General features: G+C 44.7%; 1 protein-coding gene across 1 annotated transcript in view; it reads right to left on the bottom strand.

Annotated features, from left to right (window-relative positions):
• Positions 1–2,107: 2,107 nt before the first annotated feature.
• LOC140355869 (uncharacterized) overlaps positions 2,108–25,959 on the bottom strand; it is an 84,479-nt gene continuing 60,627 nt past the window's right edge. Inside the window, exons 8-9 of the mRNA XM_072440509.1 lie at positions 25,391–25,883; positions 2,108–3,634 (exon numbers count right to left, since the gene is read on the bottom strand). Coding sequence (XP_072296610.1) covers positions 2,144–3,634; positions 25,391–25,883 — 1,984 coding nt within the window. The 3' untranslated portion in view covers positions 2,108–2,143. The remainder of the gene's footprint in view (positions 3,635–25,390; positions 25,884–25,959) is intronic.

Below are 25,959 nucleotides of genomic sequence, written 5' to 3'. Positions count from 1 at the left end.
CCCTACTGACAGAGGGCTCCGCAAGACGTTCTCAACAGACCCTCACAATGCGCTTTTGTCTGCACAGCTTCCTCCTCCGCCAGCGGATCCAACTCACCACCAGGTGGTGATCAGTTGACAGCTCTGCTCCTCTCTTCACCCGAGTGTCCAAGATACGTGGCCGGAGGTCAGATGACACGACAACGAAGCCGATAATTGATCTCCAGCCTAGGGTGTCCTCATACTTCCCAAATTATTTACCATCCCAGGGGGGAGATAACACATTAAAAAATGGGAGATTGCCCCCCTATGCGGGAGATTTCAAATTTTATCAGAATTAACCGAAAATAACACTAATAAGGCGAGCCACATGACTCATCGGATGCATATTCGTCCCACTTTACGCTTCATAGTATATTTCTATATTAAACAAGCATGTGGTGTAGAACCGGTATTTATTTTCATCAGTCGATTTATCCTTATTGGCGCCGCTATCTTTGTTAACGCTCATGTCGTTCACTATCATGGTGTAGATTTCGGATTAAATTTGACCTGCGTTGAATTCTGGGATGGAAACGCTCAGCATCGTAATCTCAACAAACATGGCGGCGCCCGTGTCCCCCGTATGCTCCCCCCGCTCGCCTTTGCTACCAAAGTAAAGGCTAGTAGAAAAGGTCAATTTTTATTTTTTTAAATAAATATCTCCAAGAGAGTTGGGAAGTATGTGTCCTGGTGCCACGTGCACTGATGGACACCCTTGTGCTTGAACATGGTGTTTGTTATGGACAATATTCTCTGGGACTAGGATTTTAGGTAGTTATTGTTCAGATTTAAATTTAAAAAGGGCAAAATCTGAAGCTTGTTCAGCAAAACATTAATACCTACCGAGTCTCGTTTTCTGAAAAACTTTATCCATTGACTGACAACTATAACTCTAAAAAAAAAAGATCAATAAAAAGTCTATAAACCGGAATGATTTTGTGTAGTTTAATAAACAAAAATATCAAAGCAGGTAATTACACATTAATTACACCAGCTATGTCTGGGATCAACGTGAAAAGTAAGTTTTGATTAATTCTAAAATAATCTGGATGAAACCTCAATTTAATGCCACTCTGCAAGTTTCAGCCACTCTCAGGTCTCATGTGTCCAAGAGAAGGCCCAGATGTGGATCAAGGCCTCCTCAGAGATCTTTGGGTCCTTAGAGCCGTCTGTGGCGCTGGTCTTTGCTCAGAGTTTAGCGTTCGAAGATTTGACATTCTGAGCACAGTGCTGAGACGTGGGAGACAATGGAAGCCCCTCCCACACATCATTAGCAGGTCATGAGGAAGTACATTAAATATGACATAAACACATTTCTAACACAGTTCTTAAGGCAAACTAAACTAAAGCATGATTTATTTACAAGTTTAGATCACACAGTAAACGTTAAGTCAGTTTAAATGTGAAATACAGTCATTAAGGACTTCATCCTGAGAAAGTTTCCATCCAGCAGAACAAGAGGATTTGTTACAGTGGACGATTCCACTTCTCCACAGGGGTCAGGTCCTTGGACCCATTTGGTGTCCTCTGTGTTCTTTATCAGAGGTGTTGACCCAAAGGGGGGGAGGGGGGTGTGGTGAAGACAGTGTTGTTGGTCCATGGGGGATGGGGAACATTCTTCCACCCATCCAACATTTTGCTTTGCTTTCTGCAACAGTGTCTTAATTATGAAAAGGTAATGTCTCTTAAAGGTCTCTATGGACACATATGTCCTACAGAGGCCATTTTGTTCAGAAAGAGCTCTTTGAATAGAAATTTAACGTTAAACATACCGGTCGCATACAATAGTGTCTTGAAGCCATGGGGCGGGAAAAGCCCTGTCCATTCTGACGCTAATCAGGTACTCAGTGATGAGGGAGCTAACATCAGCTAACAAAAGGGTTTTGATAGCCCTTTACAGTTAGGATACAAAGGAGAGTAATCTCAAGTGAAATTGTAAACACCCTTCATAGAGTAGAGTAAATATTTGCATTCTCAGACTACATCCACATATTGAGAATGACTCTTGAAGGAGTTGGGAAAAAAAAAACAGTGTCCAGATGATGAGTTCATTTATGGTAAAACATGAACATTAGCAAGCGTTTGATATGAAAACACATGCATCTGATAAAAGCCTTAGCCGCTAAGGCTTTTCAACAGTGTGGACTCTCATGTGTTTTATTAAGCTGCCTGGGTGGAAAAATGTCTTCTGACAAACATCACAGCTGTAAGGTTTCTCTCCAGTGTGGACTCTCATGTGTGATGTTAAGTTGCCTGACTGGAAAAATGCCTTCTGACAAACATCACAGCTGTAAGGTTTCTCTCCAGTGTGGATTCTCATGTGTGATGTTAAGTTGCTTGAGCTTGAAAATGCCTTCTCACAAACATCACAGCTGTAAGGTTTTTCTCCAGTGTGGATTCTCATGTGTGTTATTAAGCTGCTTGACTGGGAAAATGCCGTCTCACAAACATCACAGCTGTAAGGTTTCTCTCCAGTGTGGATTCTGGTGTGACTTTTGAGAGCGCTTGCTGTAGAAAAACTGTTTCCACACTGGTCACACTCATTTAGTGTTATTCCTGTGTGGGTTGTGTAGTGATTCGAGAGCTCAGGTGATGTTCTAAAAGCCTTTTCACACTGGTCACACTTAAAAGGTTTCTCTCCAGTGTGGACTCTCATGTGTTTTTTTAAGCAGCTTGAGCTTGAAAATGCCTTCTCACAAACATCACAGCTGTAAGGTTTTTCTCCAGTGTGGACTCTCATGTGTGATGTTAAGTGACTTGAGCTTGAAAATGCCTTCTCACAAAAATCACAGCTGTAAGGTTTATCTCCAGTGTGGACTCTCATGTGTTTTATTAAGCTGCTTGAGCTTGAAAATGTCTTCTGACAAACATCACAGCTGTAAGGTTTCTCTCCAGTGTGGACTCTCATGTGTTTTATTAAGCTGCTTGAGCTTGAAAATGTCTTCTGACAAACATCACAGCTGTAAGATTTCTCTCCAGTGTGGATTCTCATGTGTGATGTTAAGCTGCTTGAGCATGAAAATGCCGTCTCACAAACATCACAACTGTAAGGTTTCTCTCCAGTGTGGATTCTCATGTGTGATGTTAAGCTGCTTGAGCATGAAAATGTCTTCTGACAAACATCACAACTGTAAGGTTTCTCTCCAGTGTGGATTCTCATGTGTGATGTTAAGCTGCTTGACTGGGAAAATGCCGTCTCACAAACATCACAACTGTAAGGTTTTTCTCCAGTGTGGACTCTCATGTGTGATGTTAAGTGGCTTGAGCATGAAAATGCCTTCTCACAAACATCACAGCTGTAAGGTTTATCTCCAGTGTGGACTCTCATGTGTTTTATTAAGCTGCACAAGTATGAAAATGCCGTCTCACAAACATCACAGCTGTAAGGTTTTTCTCCAGTGTGGACTCTCATGTGTGATGTTAAGTTGCTTGAGCTTGAAAATGTCTTCTGACAAACATCACAGCTGTAAGGTTTCTCTCCAGTGTGGAATCTCATGTGTTTTTTTAAGTAGCTTGAGCTTGAAAATGTCTTCTGACAAACATCACAGCTGTAAGGTTTCTCTCCAGTGTGGATTCTCATGTGTTTTTTTAAGTAGCTTGAGCTTGAAAATGTCTTCTCACAAACATAACAGCTGTAAGGTTCCTCTCCAGTGTGGACTTTCATGTGTGATATTAAGCTGCTTGACCGGCAAAATGCCGTCTCACAAACATCACAGTTGTAAGATTTCTCTCCAGTGTGGATACTAGTGTGTATTTTGAGAGCTCTTGCTGTAGGAAAACTGTTTCCACACTGGTCACACTCGTATGGTTTTTCTCCTGTGTGAGTTCTGTAGTGTTTCTTGAGCGCAGAAGAACAGCTCTATGTCTTTCCACACTGGTCACAGGTGAACCCCATTCTTCTGATGGACTTTTAGATCTGCCATGAACACAGAAAAAGAAGATGTTAAGTAATAATAGGGTTAAATAAATAACTTATACTTTTGTCAATTCCTTATCACCATTGAGAGTGGTGTTGTCATGGAAAAAAATAAGTCATTTTCACAAGCTTCAGTGAGTTATGAAACGAACAGAACTTTACTGTTTCTATAAGAATGTGGACAGTATAACAGGCTCTGGCTTAGGGTGAGGACCGACAGCATCAAACAAGTCTAGCCAGAGCTCTGTCATTCAAACATGTTTACATTCAACATTTAATGAATGTAACACATTGATTTAATTTAACAATTAAATGTGTTTGTGTGAATGAGGGTAAAGTGGGAGAGTCATGTTTGATCCTTTGTATTTCACATTCTGAGTACTTTTTTTTCCAGAGTTTTTTTTGGACTGTAGGCTTTGACAGGACAGTGCAGTGGGAAATGGGAATGAGACTGGGGAACGACATGCAGCAAACAGGTGAAAGCCGGACTCAAACTCATGAGGCCGCAGCCCGCCCCACACGGCAGGCGTCTCTCAATGCTCGGGGTTTGAGAGACTCGACTAAAACCAAAGCACATCGTTTTCTTCTTCAAGAGACACACACCAAAAACACTGATGAAAAATGTTGGGGAGACAAAACATATTTTAGTTATGGAACAAATTGGTCAGCAGGAGTCGCAATGCTTCTACACAACATTCCTGGGAAGGTAATTGGCTCTAAAATGGCAGTTTGGGTCACTTGACTGGGCAACAGTTCACACCTGAGAGAACTTCATAAGAAGAAAAAAATGTGTGTTTCCGGTAACTCGACCTGGATTTCAAAATAATGAAAACCAGACCTTAAACATTTTATTGCATATTTACTGGCCGTATGTTTCGAGAATGTCAAATTGTGAGAGCAAACTCAAAAGCTGCGGGGAAAAAAACATTTGTGGGCATCGTAAGCTATGAAAATCACCACACATTTGATTAGTTTTGTTTTACCCACGGGCGCATCCATGTATGCGCCCGTGGGATTTAATCATATAACCATTACATGAGCAAACATATTTCACAAACGTGGTGTGAGTACAGCGCCAGATCAACTCGGGGAACTTGCAGCTGTTCAGAGCAGCGACAAAAAAGTGTGGTTTGTTGCCGTGAGCAAACCAGCAAGAACTCGTCACAGAGCGGTGTTGTGTTGCCTGTGATAGCACGTGTGAACACAATGATTGGGAACATTTGTGGAATTATATATATATATATATATATATATATATATATATATATATATATATATATATAAAATAATAATAATAATAGAAATCCTGCGCACTGTCTTACTTGCAAATAAAAATGTATTGGTAGGCGGGGGGTGAGGGGGGCTAATGACGCGTGCTTGCCCTTATGACGCGGTCTTGCCCCACCGCCCGTCAGTTTGGAGATTTGTGGAAAGGAGATAGTCTGTACTAAAGCTAAACACTGCGGGAATCAATCAAAAAAACACTCTGGACAAATATGAAGCACAAATAGCAATGTAAGAAGGTTAAAAGCTCTGAAAAGTCGATTTTGCATGTTATGGGACCTTTAACATCTGTGATTGGCCACTCCTATTTTTTAGGCCACTCCTATTTAAACCTCTGTCCCATCCTAAGTTACCCATTTGCCTGACGAAGGCCCAGTTGCCGAAACGTTGCCTCTTTACCAATACATTTTTATTCGAAGGTAAGACAGTGTGCGGGATTTCTTTCCCTAGTACAGTAACATTTTTTTTTAAATGCACAAATGCAGGTTGTCGCAGTTTTTATTTTATTTTTTAACACTTTAACAGTGCACCTTTTTTGAGCTAGCTTGAATAAGAAACAATAGTGCAGAATTTGAATTAAATAAAAAAGCAGCTCAACTTAAAATCCCCAGAAGCATGTAAACAAATAAACAAAGTGTATTAAAATTGCAACAGTGTCATAAAGTAAGGCCATAATGTGCTTTTCAGAACTGCACTCTTAATACTCTTGGGCTTAAATAATAAAACGTATGTTTTTCTTGATGAAATCCATCTGTTGTCGAGTCGAGAGTAGGCCAGGGGCCAGTGTTTGAAGCGACCTACACTCATCCTCGCAGTAGCCACGGTGTCTATCACGCCGTGTTGGGAAAGCAAGTTCTGTACGCAGAGATGGCCAGAATGTGCGACGCAGCGCACACTCCGCACTCCCGTCTCACACATAGCTTTCTTCATATTAGCAGCGCTTGTCACGCAAAATTACACCGACCCGTTGCTTGTCGATGCCCCAGTTATTGAGCATTTTTTCCTTAATCTGTTAAGATGCTCTCTGCTGTGTGGTGTCCGCGAAATTCCCTGGACATGCGGATGATTGATCCATGATGCAAGTTAACTGCCGTAAAGTGTGGGCAGTAAAATGTCATGATCCATTCATGTGTTATACGGAGGAGAGAGACTAATAATAAGCTTGAAATGTATAACGCTGATCAAACTAGTAAGAGTAAAATGTATATCCGATCACTGATCGGGATGCAACATCCGATCAGAAAATAATAAACAATGCTTTAGGTTACATCTGTCATGGAAGAGCAAATCCATGGATGTACGCGTTGCACTAAACAAAGACTGCAGCACAACAGAAGAAGTGAGGGCTTATTACTGATGTCATCAATGCAGTTAAGTTGATGAATCATTTACAAGATTTATTCATTTACAGGAACACGAAAGACCCCCGAGGAGACTTCTCTGTCTTTGAAGAAGAAGGATCTGTCCAAGTGCATCGAGAGTGGACTGTCCATTCAGTGTGTCACATGCACTTCTACTGAGACGATACATAGCTTCAGATGACGTCACAACATCCGGGTCACTGCCCCCTCACAAAACCTTGATACCGAGTAAGCTAACTGTCATTCTGATCAATCTCAAAAAGTTGCTCAGTTTTGGGATGTTCAAATCACTGATGCTCCAAATGCTCTGCGTAACCACGTGACACGCGGTAGTTATGGTGTTGTTTCCCCCTCGCAAACTGAATGCCCCCGTTACTAGGTCAAGTGACCCGGATGACGACGTCAGCGTGAAGCTATGTATTGTTGCTGGGACAACGGTAAAAACGTGTATATCTTTCATAAAAAGCAATAAACATGTAAAATAATAGTAGAAACACACTCTCAGTAATTCACTTCACATCCAGCCGAACCGATAAAAAGAGTTCACTTCATTAGTGTTGTTGTTTTACGTTTGTAGCGTTGGACGACTAGCGTTAGCCGACTAGCGTTAGCCGACTAGCGTTAGCCGACTAGCTAACGTCACAAACAAGTTAAAACTATGGCCTAAACGCCGGATATAAGTGAAGGAAACACATTCCTTTACAAATATAATGTCATTCTTCACTTACCTTCGGCTATGTTGAGTTGGAGTCGTTGTAGGTCGCGGGTTTAAGCAGCGAGTCCAGCAGCATGGCAGGCACTAGATCATACACGCCTAACTCACGGAAGTACTTCTTCTTCTTCTTCTTCTTCTTCTTCTTCTTCTTCTTCTTCTTCTTCTAGTATTGTTTATCAGCAGTTGGCACGCAACTAAAGGTGCCACCACCATTACCGCCACCGGCCGGTATGGAGTGTGGGTTGGGAAGGCCCCAACAGTCCTTAAATCCTCCCCATTGATCCTGTTGACTTAAGGTACATAAGGAGTACCTTTACTATAACCTCTTGTGAGATGTTCAGCAATCATTCCTTGATACTAAATCTAATCCCATGTTTACATACTCTCTCTCACAATTTGTCTTTGCTGTTGATATTTCGGGCAATGAATAATGACATGCTCCACTGTCTCTTGGACTCTGCAGCGCTCGCACTCCCCTGTTCAATGTTTCCCTATTATTCTGAGGGTGTCATTCAGCCCTGTGTGTCCCAACCTCAGACACGTCAGAACGTCCTCCTCTCTGCGGCTCTTACTGCTCCACTCTCTTGTTCTCCCCTCTGCTCTCGTTTGTATAATATAGAAAAACCGGCCTTTGAGGCAAGATAAGATAAGATATGCCTTTAATGTCCACACATGGGGAAATGTGGGTGTTACAACACAGTAGATACAGGGGGAAAGGACAGATAACTTATAGGAAGTTAAAAAAAACACTCTTAATAGAAGAACTCTTATAAACAAAAACTCTTATTAACAAAACCTTGTAAACAGGTCCTCTCATATCTTAATAGGGAATGGAGGGCAGAAAAATACAAATAAAGATAAAATAATAATAATAATAATAATAATAATAGAAATAAAAGTAGCAGGCATAAGACAAATAATACTAATAATAATGGTAAAGTAAACACTCTTATTTACATCAGTTGTATGCACATGAATGAAATTAATTGCGTGTGAGTATGACAGTAATTGCACATGAATATGACAGTATTGCACATGGTTAAATCAGTATTGCACTTGTTCAGGGCTAGCAGTGTTTGTTATACAGTCTGACAGCAGCAGGAAGGAAAGACCTGTGAAACCTCTCCCTCACACAGCGAGGTTGGATCAGTCTCTCTGAAGCTGCTCTCCAGAGCGGACAGAGTGTCCTGCAGGGGGCGACACTCATGGTCCAGCATAGATGTGAATCTAGTCAGGACCCTTCTGTCCCCCACCTCCTGCACCGAGTCCAGAGCACAGCCCAGGACGGAGCGGGACTTCTTAAAGACTTTGTCCAGTCTCTTCCTCTCCCTCTCTGTGATGCTGCTGCTCCAGCAGGCCACACCTACAGGAGCTGATGCCACCACAGAGTCAGAGAAGGTTTTCAGGAGTGGCCCTGTCACTCCAAAAGACCTGAGTCTCATGAGGTAGAGCCGACTCTGGCTCTTCCTGTACAGTGCGTCTGTGTTATGAGTCCAGTTCAGTTTGTGGTTCAGATGAACACCCAGGTCCTTGTATGAGTCACTCTCTCAATGTCCCGTCCCTGGATGTTCACTGGTGAGGGGGCAGTGGGGTGGCCTCTGTGGAAGTCCACCACCATCTCCTTGGTCTTCCCCGCGTTGATGAGGAGGTGGTTCCGCTGACACCAGTCCACAAAGTCCTGTACCAGTCCAGTCCCCTGCATCATCGTCGTCTGTGATTAGTCCGATGATGGCAGAGTGGTCAGAGAACTTCTGCAGGACACAGCTGTCCGTGTCGTGTCTGAGGTCTGCAGTGTAGAGGGTGAAGAAAAAAGGCAAAATGACAGTGCCTCTGTGAGGTAGTCCAGGATCAAGCTTGTCCCTCAGGAGCAGCGGCTGGATGGCGTTGAAGGAGCTGGAGAGATCAAAGAACAGGATCCTCACAGAGCTGCCAGGTTTCTCCAGGTGAGAGAGAGAGCGGTGCAGCAGGGAGATGACGGCGTCCTCCACTCCGATGCCGGTATGCAAACTGCAGCGGGTCCATGGCTGGGCTCACGGTGGAGCGGAGGTGGTCCAGGACCAGCCGCTCCAGTGTCTTCATCAGGTGGGACGTGAGAGCCACCGGCCTGAAGCTGTTGAGGTGTTTGGCGCGCGGTGTCTTGGGCACAGGTACCAGACAGGAGGTCTTCAGACCTGTGGTACCACCCTGAGCTTCAGGCTCATGTTGAAGACATGCTCCATAACTCCACACAGTTCATCTGCGCAGGACTTAAGGAGCCTGGGGCTGATGCCGTCAGGTCCTGCTGCCCTCCTCACTTTAATCCTCTTCAGCTCTCTCCTCACCTGTGCTGTTGAGAGAGTCAGTGGTTGGCAGGGGGACTGTGTGCTGGGGGGATGGGTGAGTCCAGGCGAAGTGGGGAGCTGATGAGCTGGAGCAGAGGTGTGAAGAGGGACGGGTGCAGGGCATTGTCCAGCTGTGCAGGGGGAGGAGCAAGCAACCCATCTCCTCTGCCATCGTTTCCTAACTTCTTCCATAATTGTGGTTTTGATTTCTGTTTTACAATGCAAAATGGGGATGTCCACCTCTGCTTTTGTAGCTCCTCCTTTTGCATATTTATGTGCCAGCTCGTTCCCTTCCACCCCTATGTGAGCTGGGACCCACAAAAGGGTTACTTGTTTCCCTTGTCTGTTTATTCTTTCTAGCACTTGTCCTATTTCACAGATTACGTCTTGTCTGGTTTCCGAGCTCAAATGTTTAATACTTGTTATTGCTCTACTTGAATCTGATGCAACTAGATTTTTCTCTTGCCCATTTTCCTCCTCCAGTTTAGTGCCAAAAGCACAGCCAACAGTTCTGCTGTTTACACAGCTATGTAATCACTTACTCTTTTTTTTACAACAATGTCTATATCATGGATGACAAAAGCTACTCCAACCTTACCACTAGTTAACTTTGATGCATCAGTGTAAATTACTAGATTTTCTGAATACTCTCTATTTATGTACCCGTTCACATTAACACTACTACATTTCTTTCTTCTCAACAAACTCAGATCTACCCCAGGCTCTTTCAGAAACCATGGAGGGACATTAGAGTTTGGAACTGTCGGGCTCACGTTCAGCTGGTTAATTCCTATTTATTTGAGCTTCACTCTCTCCTATCCACCCAAAGCTGGTGAACTGTGCTTTTTCTTTTTCCTGACATGGTTTTAGTACATTTAGTCCTGGGTGGCTTACACTATGTCCTTGTAAATTAACCCAATATGTTAGAATCATCTGCTCTCTTCTGCTATCTAGAGGCATCTCCCCCTTTTCAACTTGGAGTGCATCTACTGGAGTTGACCTCATCGCCCCACAACACACTCTTAAAGCTTGGTTCTGAACTATATCTATTTTTTTTAGATTACTCCTTGAAGCTGAGCAATATACAATACACCCATAGTCAATCGATGATCTGATCAGAGCCATATATATTACCTTCAGGCATTTCCGGCTAGCTCCCCACTCCCGTCCCCACTCCCGTCCTCTCAAGCACCTCATAATGTTTACCACTTTTTTACACTTCTCTACTGTTTTACTTATATGCACTCCCCATGTCAATATAGTGTCAAACCACAACCCCAAATACTTAAACTCACACTCGTAAAAAACATTGTTTTTGTCTTATTTACAGAAAATCTAAATCCCCACTTAATTGTCCATGTTTCCACTTTATGTTTGGCTTGTTGCAATTTCCCCCCAGTATATTCAATATTTCTACCTCTCTTCCACATTACTCCATCATCTGCAAAAAGAGAGACCCCTATAGGGCCTTCCACATTACAAAATATTTCATTATTCATAATAGAAAACAGCACCGGGCCCACTACACTCCCCTGTGGCGTACCATTTTTGATGTCATACTTTGAGCTAAAATCTTTCCCCACACGCACTGAAATATTCCTACCAAAAAATTCCTAACCCATCCTAACATCTTGCCTCTTATTCCCATCTGATGCAACCTTATAATTAGCCCCTCCCTCCACATCATATCATCAGCTTTTTCAATGTCAAAAAATACTGCAACAACACACTCCTTATTCACTTGGGCTTTTCTAATTTCATGCTCCAAAATAACTGCTGGGTCTATTGTACTCCTGCCTTTCCTAAATCCAGACTGGTGGCTTTTAATCATTTCATTTTTTTCCAAAATATAGCATAGTCTTTCATTGATCATTTTTTCCATTAGTTTCCCTACATGCGATGTCAAGGCTCTAGGTCTATAGCTCACTGCCAAGCTGGGATCCTTACCTGGTTTACAATTTGGTACTATTACTGCCTCCTTCTACTGGTCTGGTAGGAATTCTCCATCCACACTTTATTATACAACTGTAAAATTAAGGCTTTACTTTTTCCACTGAGGTTCTTCAACATACAATAACTTCATCTTTTCATACTTATTTAAAGCGTCATTGAGTTCCTTCATTGTAAATTCAACATTAATTGCACTATCATAGTCACTGATATCATCTAATCTATTGGTGTTATTTCCCACAATCTTTCTTCTTGCTCTCTTTTCCTCTACACTCAGATTTTCCCGACTATTAACTTTTACATATTGCCTAGCTAACAACTCAGCTTTATTTGCATTATCTAGAACTACTTCTTCTCCATTTTTCATCACTGGGTAACTAAAACTTGTATTAATACCAGCCATTCTTTTAATTGTTCCCCAAACCTGACCTACCGATGATTGTCTACCAAGCGTGTCACAGTAACCTCTCCAATACTCTTTCTCCTTTTACCGTTCTTTTTACCATTGCCATTTTCTTTTTATAATCAATATAATTTTGAAAACAATAATTTCTTTTCAATACTTTAAATGCTTTATTCCTCGCTCGAATGGCATTTGTGCATTCTTCAGACCACCAAGGGACAATCTTTCGGTTTTGCTTACCTTTGCTCTTCCTTATTGTCTGCTTTGCTGCTCTCACAATCGCAAGACACAAAGAAGTTTACATCCACATTTACTTTCTCCATTTCCATCCATCCATCCATCTTCTACCGCTTTATCCGGGGCCGGGTCGCGGGGGCAGCAGTCTGAGCAGGGACTCCCAGACTTCCTTCTCCCCAGACACTTCCTCTAACTCCTCCGGGGGGATCCCGAGGCGTTCCCAGGCCAGCCGAGAGACATAGTCTCTCCAGCGTGTCCTGGGTCTTCCCCGGGGCCTCTTCCCGGTGGGACATGCCTGAAACACCTCCCGAGGGAGGCGCCCAGGAGGCATCCGGAACAGATGCCCGAGCCACCTCAGCTGGCTCCTCTCGACGTGGAGGAGCAGCGGCTCTACTCCGAGCTCCCCCCGTGTGGCCGAGCTCCTCACCTTATCTCTAAGGGAGCGTCCAGCCACACGGCGGAGGAAACTCATTTCGACCGCTTGTATCCGCGATCTTGTTCTTTCGGTCACTACCCAAAGCTCATGACCATAGGTGAGGGTAGGAACGTAGACCGACCGGTAAATCGAGAGCTTTGCCTTTCGGCTCAGCTCCCTCTTCACCACAACGGTCCGATGCAGCGACTGCATCACTGCAGCCGCTGCACCGATCCGCCTGTCGATCTCACGCTCCATCCTTCCCTCACTCGTGAACAAGACCCCGAGATACTTGAACTCCTCCACTTGGGGCAAGGACACCCCACCCACCTGAAGAGGGCAAGCCACCTTTTTCCGGTCGAGAACCATGGCCTCGGATTTAGAGGTGCTGATTCTCATCCCAGCCGCTTCACACTCGGCTGCAAACCGTCCCAGTGCATGTTGCAGGTCCGGGTTTGATGGAGCCATCAGGACAACATCGTCTGCAAACAGCAGAGATGAGATCCTGTGGTCCCCAAACCGGACACCCTCCGACCCCTGACTGCGCCTAGAAATTCTGTCCATAAAAATTATGAACAGAACCGGTGACAAAGGGCAGCCCTGGAGGAGTCCAACATGCACTGGGAACAGGTCTGACTTACTGCCGGCAATGCGAACACAGCTCCTGCTCCGGTCATACAGGGACCGGACAGCCCTGAGCAAAGGGCCCCGGACCCCGTACTCCCGGAGCACCCCCCAAAGGACACCCCGAGGGACACGGTCGAAAGCCTTCTCCAGATCCACAAAGCACATGTGGACTGGTTGGGCAAACTCCCATGAACCCTCGAGCACCCGATGGAGGGTATAGAGCTGGTCCAGTGTTCCACGACCGGGACGAAAACCACTCTGCTCCTCCTGAATCCGAGGTTCGACTATCGGTCGGATTCTCCTCTCCAGTACCTTGGAATAGACCTTACCCGGGAGGCTGAGGAGTGTGATCCCTCTGTAGTTGGAACACACCCTCCGGTCCCCCTTCTTGAACAGAGGGACCACCACCCCGGTCTGCCAGTCCAGAGGCACGGTCCCCGAACGCCACGCGATGTTGCAGAGACGTGTCAACCAAGACAGTCCTACAACATCCAGATACTTTAGGTACTCAGGGCGGATTTCATCCACCCCCGGAGCCCTGCCACCGAGGAGTTTGCGAACAACCTCAGTGACTTCAGCTTGGCTGATGGATGAGCCAGCCTCCGAGTCCCCGGTCTCTACTTCCTCTTCGGAAGACGTGACTGAGGGATTAAGGAGATCCTCAAAGTATTCCTTCCACCGTCCGACGACATCCCCAGTCGAGGTCAGCAGGTCTCCACCCGCACCGTAAACGGTGTTGGTGAGACACTGCTTCCCCCTCCTGAGGCGCCGGACGGTTTGCCAGAATTTCTTTGGTGCCGACCGATAGTCCTCCTCCATGGCCTCCCCGAACTCCTCCCAGGCCCGGGTTTTTGCCTCTGCGACAGCACGGGCCGCGGCTCGCTTGGCCTGCCGGTACCCGTCGATGACCTCCGGAGACCTACAAGCTAGAGTGGCCTGATAGGCCTCCTTCTTCAGTCTGACGGCATCCCTTACTTCCGGTGTCCACCACCGGGTTCGGGGGTTGCCGCCACGACAGGCACCGGAGACCTTGCGACCACAGCCCCGAGTAGCCGCATCAACAATGGAGGCGGAGAACATGGTCCACTCGGACTCAATGTCCCCAGCCTCCCCCGGGACATGGGAGAAGCTCTCCCGGAGGTGCGAGTTGAATACCCTACTGACAGAGGGCTCCACTAGACGTTCCCAACAGACCCTCACAATGCGCTTGGGTCTGCCAAGTCTGTCCGGCTTCCTCCTCCGCCAGCGGATCCAACTCACCACCAGGTGGTGATCGGTTGACAACTCTGCCCCTCTCTTCACCCGAGTGTCCAAGACACGCGGCCGGAGGTCTGATGACACGACAACAAAGTCGATCATTGACCTCCGGCCTAGGGTGTCCTGGTGCCATGTGCACTGATGGACACCCTTGTGCTTGAACATGGTGTTCGTTATGGACAATCCGTGGCTAGCACAGAAGTCCAATAACTGAACACCGCTCGGGTTCAGATCGGGGAAGCCGTTCTTCCCGATCACCCCTCTCCAGGTGTCACTGTCATTGCCCACGTGGGCGTTGAAGTCCCCCAGTAGAACAACGGAGTCCCCGGTCGGTGCACTGTCCAGTACCCCTCCCAAGGACTCCAAGAAGGCCGGGTACTCTGCACTGCTGTTCGGCCCGTAGGCCGCCACAACAGTGAGAGACCTGTCCCCCACCCGAAGGCGGAGGGACGCGACCCTCTCGTTCACCGGGGTAAACTCCAACACGTGGCGGCTGAGCTGAGGGGCTATCAGCAAGCCCACACCAGCCCGCCGCCTCTCCCCGCGGGCAACACCAGAGAAGTGGAGCGTCCAGCCCCTCTCGAGGAGATGGGTTCCAGAGCCCAAACTGTGCTTTCTCCATTTCATTTTCACAAATGACCCTGAATTTATTCCAGTCTATTCCTTTAAAACACCACCTACTTATTCCTTCCGTGCACTCTCATAATTAAAACTTATCTGTTTTTATTGGGTAGTGATCACTCCTTATCAACGACCCAGGTGCTCATCCCAGCAATATGATGGGCTGATTTTGTTCCATTCCTTGCATTAAATCTAGTTCCACTCCCGTCATTCAAACATACAAGACCCTTCATATCCATTAAATCCTCTATCACCAACCCATTCTCATCATTATGCCCACAACGTACTATGAGCATTAAAATGACCACAACATGTAGATTTGCCCTCAAGATGAACCATAAAATCCTGCAGACCCTCCAGTGTTAAACGCTTAAGATGAGATAAGATATTCCTTTTTTGTCCACACATGGGGAAATTTTGTTGTTGCAACGCAGGTAGATTCAGAGGAAAAGGATAGATAACTTATAGGAAGTTTAAAAAGCACTCTTAATAGAAGAACTCTCCCCCACACTTCTATCACAATGAATTCTAATTCTTTCCCTTTACTTAAAACTCTATACTGATCCCATTCCTGATAAATATTGCACATCCTCCACCATTTCCTCCTTGCCTATCCCTTCGAACACACTCGTACCCTCTAATAACAAAATCTAATGTTGGCTTTAGCCAGGTTTCTTGAACACAAATGACATCCGGTTTCACCTTACTATCTTGTACATATCCTTTAAATTCCTGTCCATTTGCAATGAGACTCCTGGCATTCCACTGCAGTATAATCAGGTCTTCTCACTTGTTTCTCCTCCTGCCTTACTGTTCCCCTCTAACCTTTTGTTCATTAGCTCCCAAGAGATACCTTTAGCACCCAGGAGTTTCTCCGCCCCCTCTACTATCATCTTAGCTTTGTCTGGACAAGACAAAAATACTACCAAGTCATCAACAGCAAGTACTATACTTGTTCCTCCTCTTTTTGGAACAACACTGGTGTCAGCAGTGTTTCCTCGTTTCTGTATTTGGACCTTCGTTGCAGCTTCTGCATACGAGATGTTATTTAACATTTTTACCTTTTCAATTTGTACAGCTTTCTTTCTTACCTCACATCCACCAAACGTCGCAGTGTGCTGTCCCCCACAATTACAGCACTTAATCTGAGCATTTTCCTCACATTCTTCAATCTTATGTTCACCTCCACATTTTAAACATTTCTGCTTCCCTCTTTACACCGCTGCTATGTGGCCATAAAGCTGACACTTGTAGCACCGGAGTGGAGGAGGGACATATTCTCTTACCAGGAAACTCAAACAGCCGACCTTCACTCTCTCAGGAAGCACATCTTTAAATTCCAATAAAACCGACATGCTCTGAATTCTTTGGCCATCACTCCATCTCATCAATCTCTTAACAGAATCCACCCCTGCACCCAAACTGTTTTTAAACTTATCCAGATCTTCATCCAGGGGGATTCCTGTGACTACTCCACGTGCTCCTTTCCTTTCTCCAACAACCTTAAACTCACTTACAGCCATCTTTCCAATGCTACTAATCTGCATTGCTGAGTTTTTCTGCACCTCCGAATCACACAAAATCAGTAGATTACCATCTCTCGACACTGGCAAATGCTACATCCCCCAATATCTTCTTTATCTCCCTTGACAGCGCCAAGATTCCAATTTTTCCTAACTCACTCTCAGTTTTAAATTGAAGGATTACTTTAGGATTATTCTGCTCTCTCACGACTCTTTTCCGACCCTCCGATCTCCCTTCATCTGGACTGGGCAGAAGAATGAAGCGATACATGAGCATAAGTAACAAACATAGTAGCATAATCAATATACTTCATTCCCCCTGTTGATATCTGAAGGAGATCACAATCAGAACCCATATATAATCAAATAATTCACATAGAATCACTGGTGAGAAAACCGTGCATCAATATAAACATGTCTACTACAGAACTGCAAAACTTTCCCATTGTTCGGCTCACCAGACAACTCTGAAAAATAAAGCACAGCGCAGCACACTAGACAAAGGGAAAGGTTAGAGTAGATAACATTCCTCTTCCTCCGGGAGGACAGCATCTTCCTTTGGCACCAACATATCAACATATACTGACCTCCTCCTGCCTGAGCCACAAAGCCGCCGATCGTTCGTTCCACCAGGCGGGTAAGACACCGTGAAGGTCTTGATACAGGGTATGCAGCCATAGCCACACAAGACCAGGATGGCCAGGAAAACGGCGAGGGAGAGTATCACAGACGACATTAACCCTTTCCATTGTCATGGAATCAGACATACACCGATGCTATTCCGTAACACATCGAGAACACAATTCAACTTAGAAAATGAAACGACACAGAAATATGAGACATTTGTATGGCAAGCTTGGGAGAAAACGCCTGGACTGATCACGCAGGCTGTGGTACGCAGCCTGCGTGATCCTCCTGCGTCTCACCCCGTTTTTTCCCATGCTGGTTGGTTTTGTTAGATATTCTGGAATAGGCGGGTCACATTTCTCATTGGTCAGCTTCACATCAAGGCACTTGTTTTACAGCTGGTATTTTTCCTAGAGATCAAGCCTTGGGTAAACATTACCCAAACTCCTCTGGGCTGTCACCCCCCCTAGGGTAAACATCCTTTGGCCCATCTTTACGACCCCTTCACAAATGCAGTTTGTCACACACCCGTTATTCTCTTAGACTAATGATGCAGATAAAATATCACTATTATGCAGATAAAATACATCACAGAAATATAATCATATATTCACATTTTATCACATCCATTTACCAAAATAATTCAACCATGAATCCCAAATGGATGTGTCTACCCCCGAATGCTTTTTCATCTTTCTATTTAGTGTGCGTAATCCGTCAACAACCTGGGTCAAACGGCCCCCTTCGCGTGTGTTATTCGGTATAAAAGTACAACATTGCTCCTCCCCTATCATGGCGCAAATCCCGCCTTTCTCTGCCAAGAGCATGTCCAAGGCTATACGATTCTGGAAGGCCATCAGAGAGGTAGCGGCTAGCTGCTCGTGTACAGCAGTGAATCCTTCCTGGGAAAAATTACCCAGTCTCTGAACATTATAATGGATGTAATTAATTCTATCCATCCATCCATACAAAAAAAAAAAAAAAAAAAAAAAAAATGGAAAATGGATGGTAATTAATTCTATCAACGTTTTTATTTATAGTACACCACGGGCAAAAGAATGATTCAAATCCTGCGGCCACTTGATTACTTATTTTATACTCGTCTGGCACACCCCGTGGGACTCCTATGGCATCGACATAGGTTGGGTCAGCTTCACTCAGCCAGGGAGTGGATTTCCCTACCGATCTCATGGGACGCAGTGGGTTCTCTGCCATCCGGACAGGAGAATCAGCCCACTGCAAAATGTCGTTAGCTGTCATGGGAAACACGTCTGCCTGCACAATGAGAGATACTAGGGCACAAGGACCTTCATTCTTGCCGTCTAATGCATGGTGAAGCACTTTGCCTCCGCACCACCAATAGAGATCTGCACGCGTCAGTAGAACGATATCTCTATGTAAGCTATACATTAGCGCGCAGGTCCCTTCCGGGTCGTGGCCAAATTTATTTCCACCCCGGATATATTAATACTTCCCCTGCCCAGTAAACTCCTAACCGTGGTACAGAGGCTGAGCAGGCATTGTACTCGTTGCAACACGATTTTATTTGGTTACATGAAACGGAATGCAGGACATACGGATCAGCGGTGGCAGACACGCGCCCGCCGAAAAAACATCGAAAAACAGACCCAAAAACAACAAGACACTTCCGGCTACCCACAATGCCACCCTCTCTCTTCAAGGGGCCAGCCAGGTAGGTAACAATGTATTTCCGGGAGACTACGCACCACACAGAGCACTGCTGCCTCTCACTGGTGATAGTCCGTTATGACGCTCTGTACACCTGCTGATGCAAAGAGGGGACAAGCAAAGTCTTCACTGACACAGATTTAAACCCCAGATCAAAGAAGTGGGACAAAAGTGATCTCCTCTGAACTGCAAACCTGTTACACTCCATTAAAACATGGGGGACAGTTTCTTCTTTTCCACAGGTTTCACATTGGCCATTATGATGTTTTCCAGTCAAGAAGAGGTCCGATGCTAAGCCCCAGTCACAGTCTCGTTATCAGGACAGGTAGTTTATGAATATTCACCTTCAAAAAACAAGGAATTCTTTCAATAGATTCTATAGTCTTTTATAGTAGGTTTAATTTCTAGGTATCAAGCACACCTTGTACTTTTTTCAATTCAACCCTAATTAGATAATAATAATAAAATGTAATAGCTTCTAAATCAGGTAAACTAGAAAGTCAAATCTAAGTTTTTTTTTTTAGTACTTTTTGTCTCCAGGTATCATACACACTCTTTACTTTTTCAAATTAACCCTTTATAGGTTTTTAATGAATATTCATCTTTAAAAATCTAGGAAGGCGGCAACCCCCGAACCCGGTGGTGGACGCCGGAAGTACGGGATGGCGTAAGGGATAAGGTTTCTTCTGCTTATGGGACTCCTAAGGCCGATGACAGGTATCGGCAGGCCAAGCACACCGCTTGTGTCACAGAGGCAAAAACCCGGGGCGCTCCCAGGGAAATTCACTGTCACTGTTGTTTGGTCACAGTCTCAATAATCGTGATCAATCATTAAATCGTGATATTTAATCAAAACGGTAAAATTTGACATCCCTGCTCTAAAACAAATAATTGTTTGAATAATCGTGATTACAGTTATGGTTTTAATAACTGTGATTGTCATTTTTTTTCATTAATTGAGCCTTAACGTTACTTTTCACTTGCAGATTTAATAGTGAGACTAACAAAAATCACACCTCCAGCAAAATGGAGAAAGAAATGTGACTATTTTTTGTGTTAAAAGTCAGTCTGCTTTTAATAAGACAAACTCAACTCAAACTGAAATCGTCAGTGTTGAAAGAAAAGCGTTCAATCATCTGTCACGTGGCCCGGCTCGGAAAGTGTTATAATAATGGGCTCTGGCAACATCCAGACAGTTTTCTTCCTTATACGCTGCAAAACGGAAGCGCTGGGCTGAACGTCTGCTCAGGCGCGTTACATGAGAGACACGCAACTTTGTAACACACAATCAAGACGCCAAACCGTTCTATTCAAACAGGCCTGCGAGACTCATCGACACCACATTCAACAGTCCCTAGTTCAAAGGGCACGTTACAGGTTTTTATTTGGTGTGTCTGTATCTGTTGTACATATGAACCATAGTTTTACACCGATCGAGCGGCTATATGCAAGGAAAAGTACAAACAAATCTATAGTAAATGACAGGAAGTGACATCACATTAGGGTCCAGCCAGAGTAGATGTATAATTTACACAAAACAACTGTTTTTCACCCTATAAATGTTAATTCAACAAAATAAAGGAGCGCTCATATATTTCTATTTGTCGAATCAAAAAGTGGTTGCTGGGTAATTCACTAGTGTGACGTCATAAATTACAAACAGGAAGTAAAACTATAAACCTAAACCTCTACGGCCAAAACCGTGCAGTAGACACGATTAAAGCGGGCAAAACTATTTAGTATCTTTATGAGAAGACTAAGGCAAAAATAGTGACAAAAATCTTTATCTAATTCCTGATAACGATAATCAGACAATATTATTTCAATACAACAGAAATGTGTTTAAATGTGTTAGTTGAGGTTTGAACTTTTTACCATCAACAATAAACTTAATATTCAAATTCAGCCCATCTTAAAAACAACATTGATTTTATATATTTTGCTAACAGAACATGTATTTAACCCAAAGTGGAACGACAACACCACAAGATCACAGGAGTTCACACTATTGCAAATATTTTTTTTTATTTTTATAGAAAACGACCAGTGTATTTACATGAAAAACGACAGAATGAACCCATAATTCACTCCCAAATCTCACAGTATCTCACTTGTTTATTCTTTTCTGTTGTTGTGAATATTAATCCTTCAAAAGAACCCAAAATGAATTTGACAAAGACACCATTGATCGATTGTTCGACTAAAGGTCTACAGCACAACTCAACAGGACACATTTTGACTTTTTTTTTAATACGCTCTGATTTTGAATACAGCCCAAAATGGGTTTGAATATTGAGCAAATGGTTCATGGTTTTGAACCGTCATCATATTTGCAGTGGTTTTCAAAGCAAAGAGTTCAGTTGGATTTAACCAATTATTCAAAATATTACCTCATGACCATAGGTGAGGGAATGTAGATTGACCGGTAAATTGAGAGCTTTGCCTTTCGACTCAGCTCCTTCTTCACCACAACAGACCGCTGCACCGATCCAACTGTCAATCTAACGTTCCCTCTTCCCTCACTCGTGAACAAGACCCCGAGATACTTGAACTCCTCCACTTGGGGCAAGGACTCCCCACCCACCTGGAAAGGGCAAGACACCTTTTTCCGGTTGAGAACCATGGCCTCGGATTTGGAGCTGATTCTCATCCCAGCCGCTTCACACTCGGCTCAAACCGTCCCAGTGTATGTTGCAGGTCCGGGTTTGATGGAGCCATCAGGACAACATCGTCTGCAAACAGCAGAGATGAAATCCTGTGGTCCCCAAACCCTCCGACCCCTGACTGCGCCTAGAAATTCTGTCCATAAAAACAAAAAACAGAACCTGTGACAAAGGGATGCCCTGGCATCCAACACGCACTGGGAACAGGTCTGACTTACTCCAATGTACACAGCTCCTGCTCCAGTCATACAGGGACCGGACAGCCCTGAGCAAAGGGCCCCGGACCCCGTAGCCCCAGAGCACCCCCCAAAGGACACCCCGAAGGACACGGTTGAAAGCCTTCTCCAGATCCACAAAGCACATGTGGACTGGTTGGGCAAACTCCCATAAACCCTCGAGCACCCGATGGAGAGTCTAGAGCTGGTCCAGTGTTCCACGACCGGGACAAAAACCACTCTGCTCCTCCTGAATCTGAGGTTCGACTATCAGTCGTATTCTCCTCTTCAGTACCCTGGAACAGACCTTACTGAGGAGTGTGATCCCTTTGTAGTTGGAACACACCCTCCGGTCCCCTTTCTTGAACGGAGGGATGACCACTCCGGTCTGCCAGTCCAGAGACACTTAGATGTGTCAGCCAAGACAGTCCTACAACATCCAGAAAAATTTTAGGTACTCAGGGCAGATCTCATCCACCCCAGGAGCCCTGCCACCAAGGAGTCTGCCAACAACCTCAATGACTTCAGCTTGGGCGATGGACGAGTCAGCCTCAGAGTCTTCAGTCTGCTTCCTCTTCGGAATATGTGATAGTGGGATTACGGAGGTTCTCAATGTATTCCTTCCACCGTCCTGACAACATCCCCAGTTGAGGTCAGCAGGTCTCCACCCGCACCGTAAACGGTGTTGGTGAAGCACTGCTTCCCACTTCTGAGGCGACGGACGGTTTTCCAGAATTTCTTTGGGGGCAACCAGTAGTCCTCCTCCATGATCTCCCCAAACTCCTCTCAGCGACAGCACAAGCTGCGGCTCCTCTGGTCAGCCGATACCTGTCAAAGGCCTCAGGAGTCCTACAAGCCAAAGAGGCCTGATAGGCCTACTTCTTCAGCCTGACAACATCCCTTCCGGTGTCCACCACCGGGTTCGGGCGTTGCCGTACCTGCAGGCACCTGAGACCTTGCGACCACAGCTCTGAGCAGCCGCATCGACGATGGAGGTCACGAAAATGGTCCACTCTGACTCAATGTCCCCAGCCTCCCCCAAGAAATGGGAGAAGCTGTTCCGAAGGTGTGAGTTGAAGACCCTACTGACAGAGGGCTCCGCCAGACGTTCTCAACAGACCCTCACAATGCGCTTGTGTCTGCACAGCTTCCTCCTCCGCCAGCGGATCCAACTCACCACCAGGTGGTGATCAGTTGACAGCTCTGCTCCTCTCTTCACCCGAGTGTCCAAGATATGTGGCCGGAGGTCAGATGACACGACAACGAAGCCGATAATTGATCTCCAGCCTAGGGTGTCCTCATACTTCCCAAATTATTTACCATCCCAGGGGGGAGATAACACATTAAAAAATGGGAGATTGCCCCCCTATGCGGGAGATTTCAAATTTTAACAGAATTAACCGAAAATAACACTAATGAGGCGAGCCACATGACTCATCGGATGCATATTCGTCCCACTTTACGCTTCATAGTATATTTCTATATTAAACAAACCATGTAGTGTAGAACCGGTATTTATTTTCATCAGTCGATTTATCCTTATTGGCGCCGCTATCTTTGTTAACGCTCATGTCGTTCACTATCATGGTGTAGATTTCGGATTAAATTTGACCTGCGTTGAATTCTGGGATGGAAACGCTCAGCATCGTAATCTCAACAAACATGGCGGCGCCCGTGTCCCCCGTATGCTCCCCCCGCTCGCCTTTGCTACCAAAGTAAAGGCTAGTAGAAAAGGTCAATTTTTATTTTTTTAAATAAATATCTCCAAGAGAGTTGGGAAGTATGTGTCCTGGTGCCACGTGCACTGATGGACACCCTTGTGCTTGAACATGGTGTTTGTTATGGACAATATTCTCTGGGGCTAGGATTTTAGGTAGTTATTGTTCAGATTTAAATTTAAAAAGGGCAAAATCTGAAGCTTGTTCAGCAAAACATTAATACCTACCGAGTCTCATTTTCTGAAAAGGGAGCACTTTATCCATTGACTGACAACTATAACTCTAAAAAAAAAAAGATCAATAAAAAGTCTATAAACCGGAATGAATTTGTGTAGTTTAATAAACAAAAATATCAAAGCAAGTAATTACACATTAATTACACCAGCTATGTCTGGGATCAACGTGAAAAGTAAGTTTTGATTAATTCTAAAATAATCTGGATGAAACCTCAATTTAATGCCACTCTGCAAGTTTCAGCCACTCTCAGGTCTCATGTGTCCAAGAGAAGGCCCAGATGTGGATCAAGGCCTCCTCAGAGATCTTTGGGTCCTTAGAGCCGTCTGTGGCGCTGGTCTTTGCTCAGAGTTTAGCGTTCGAAGATTTGACATTCTGAGCACAGTGCTGAGACGTGGGAGACAATGGAAGCCCCTCCCACACATCATTAGCAGGTCATGAGGAAGTACATTAAATATGACATAAACACATTTCTAACACAGTTCTTAAGGCAAACTAAACTAAAGCATGATTTATTTACAAGCTTAGATCACACAGTAAACGTTAAGTCAGTTTAAATGTGAAATACAGTCATTAAGGACTTCATCCTGAGAAAGTTTCCATCCAGCAGAACAAGAGGATTTGTTACAGTGGACGATTCCACTTCTCCACAGGGGTCAGGTCCTTGGACCCATTGTGTGTCCTCTGTGTTCTTTATCAGAGGTGTTGACCCAAAGGGGGGGAGGGGGGTGTGGTGAAGACAGTGTTGTTGGTCCATGGGGGATGGGGAACATTCTTCCACCCATCCAACATTTTGCTTTGCTTTCTGCAACAGTGTCTGAATTATGAAAAGGTAATGTCTCTTAAAGGTCTCTATGGACACATATGTCCTACAGAGGCCATTTTGTTCAGAAAGAGCTCTTTGAATAGAAATTTAACGTTAAACATACCGGTCGCATACAATAGTGTCTTGAAGCCATGGGGCGGGAAAAGCCCTGTCCATTCTGACGCTAATCAGGTACTCAGTGATGAGGGAGCTAACATCAGCTAACAAAAGGGTTTTGATAGCCCTTTACAGTTAGGATACAAAGGAGAGTAATCTCAAGTGAAATTGTAAACACCCTTCATAGAGTAGAGTAAATATTTGCATTCTCAGACTACATCGACATATTGAGAATGACTCTTGAAGGAGTTGGGGGAAAAAAACAGTGTCCTGATGATGAGCTCATTTATGGTAAAACATGAACATTAGCAAGCGTTTGATATGAAAACACATGCATCTGATAAAAGCCTTAGCCGCTAAGGCTTTACAACAGTGTGGACTCTCATGTGTTTTATTAAGCTGCCTGAGTGGAAAAATGCCTTCTGACAAACATCACAGCTGTAAGGTTTCTCTCCAGTGTGGACTCTCATGTGTGTTGTTAAGCTGCTTGAGCTTGAAAATGTCTTCTGACAAACATCACAGCTGTAAGGTTTCTCTCCAGTGTGGATTCTGGTGTGACTTTTGAGAGCGCTTGCTGTAGAAAAACTGTTTCCACACTGGTCACACTCATTTAGTGTTATTCCTGTGTGGGTTGTGTAGTGATTCGAGAGCTCAGGTGATGTTCTAAAGGCCTTTTCACACTGGTCACACTTAAAAGGTTTCTCTCCAGTGTGGACTCTCATGTGTTTTTTTAAGCAGCTTGAGCTTGAAAATGCCTTCTCACAAACATCACAGCTGTAAGGTTTTTCTCCAGTGTGGACTCTCATGTGTGATGTTAAGTGGCTTGAGCTTGAAAATGCCTTCTCACAAACATCACAGCTGTAAGGTTTATCTCCAGTGTGGACTCTCATGTGTTTTATTAAGCTGCTTGAGCATGAAAATGTCTTCTGACAAACATCACAGCTGTAAGGTTTCTCTCCAGTGTGGACTCTCATGTGTGATGTTAAGTGGCTTAACTGGGAAAATGCCGTCTCACAAACATCACAGCTGTAAGGTTTTTCTCCAGTGTGGACTCTCATGTGTGTTGTTAAGCTGCTTGACTGGGAAAATGCCGTCTCACAAACATCACAGCTGTAAGGTTTCTCTCCAGTGTGGATTCTGGTGTGACTTTTGAGAGCGCTTGCTGTAGAAAAACTGTTTCCACACTGGTCACACTCATTTAGTGTTATTCCTGTGTGGGTTGTGTAGTGATTCGAGAGCT

This window comes from Eucyclogobius newberryi, unplaced genomic scaffold, assembly GCF_026437365.1.
Source record: "Eucyclogobius newberryi isolate DKJ021-1_F unplaced genomic scaffold, fEucNew1.0.hap1 SCAF_12, whole genome shotgun sequence".
Lineage (NCBI taxonomy): Eukaryota > Metazoa > Chordata > Actinopteri > Gobiiformes > Gobiidae > Eucyclogobius > Eucyclogobius newberryi.
Note: the sequence above shows the minus strand (reverse complement) of the source record. Positions and strands in the feature narration are given on the sequence as shown.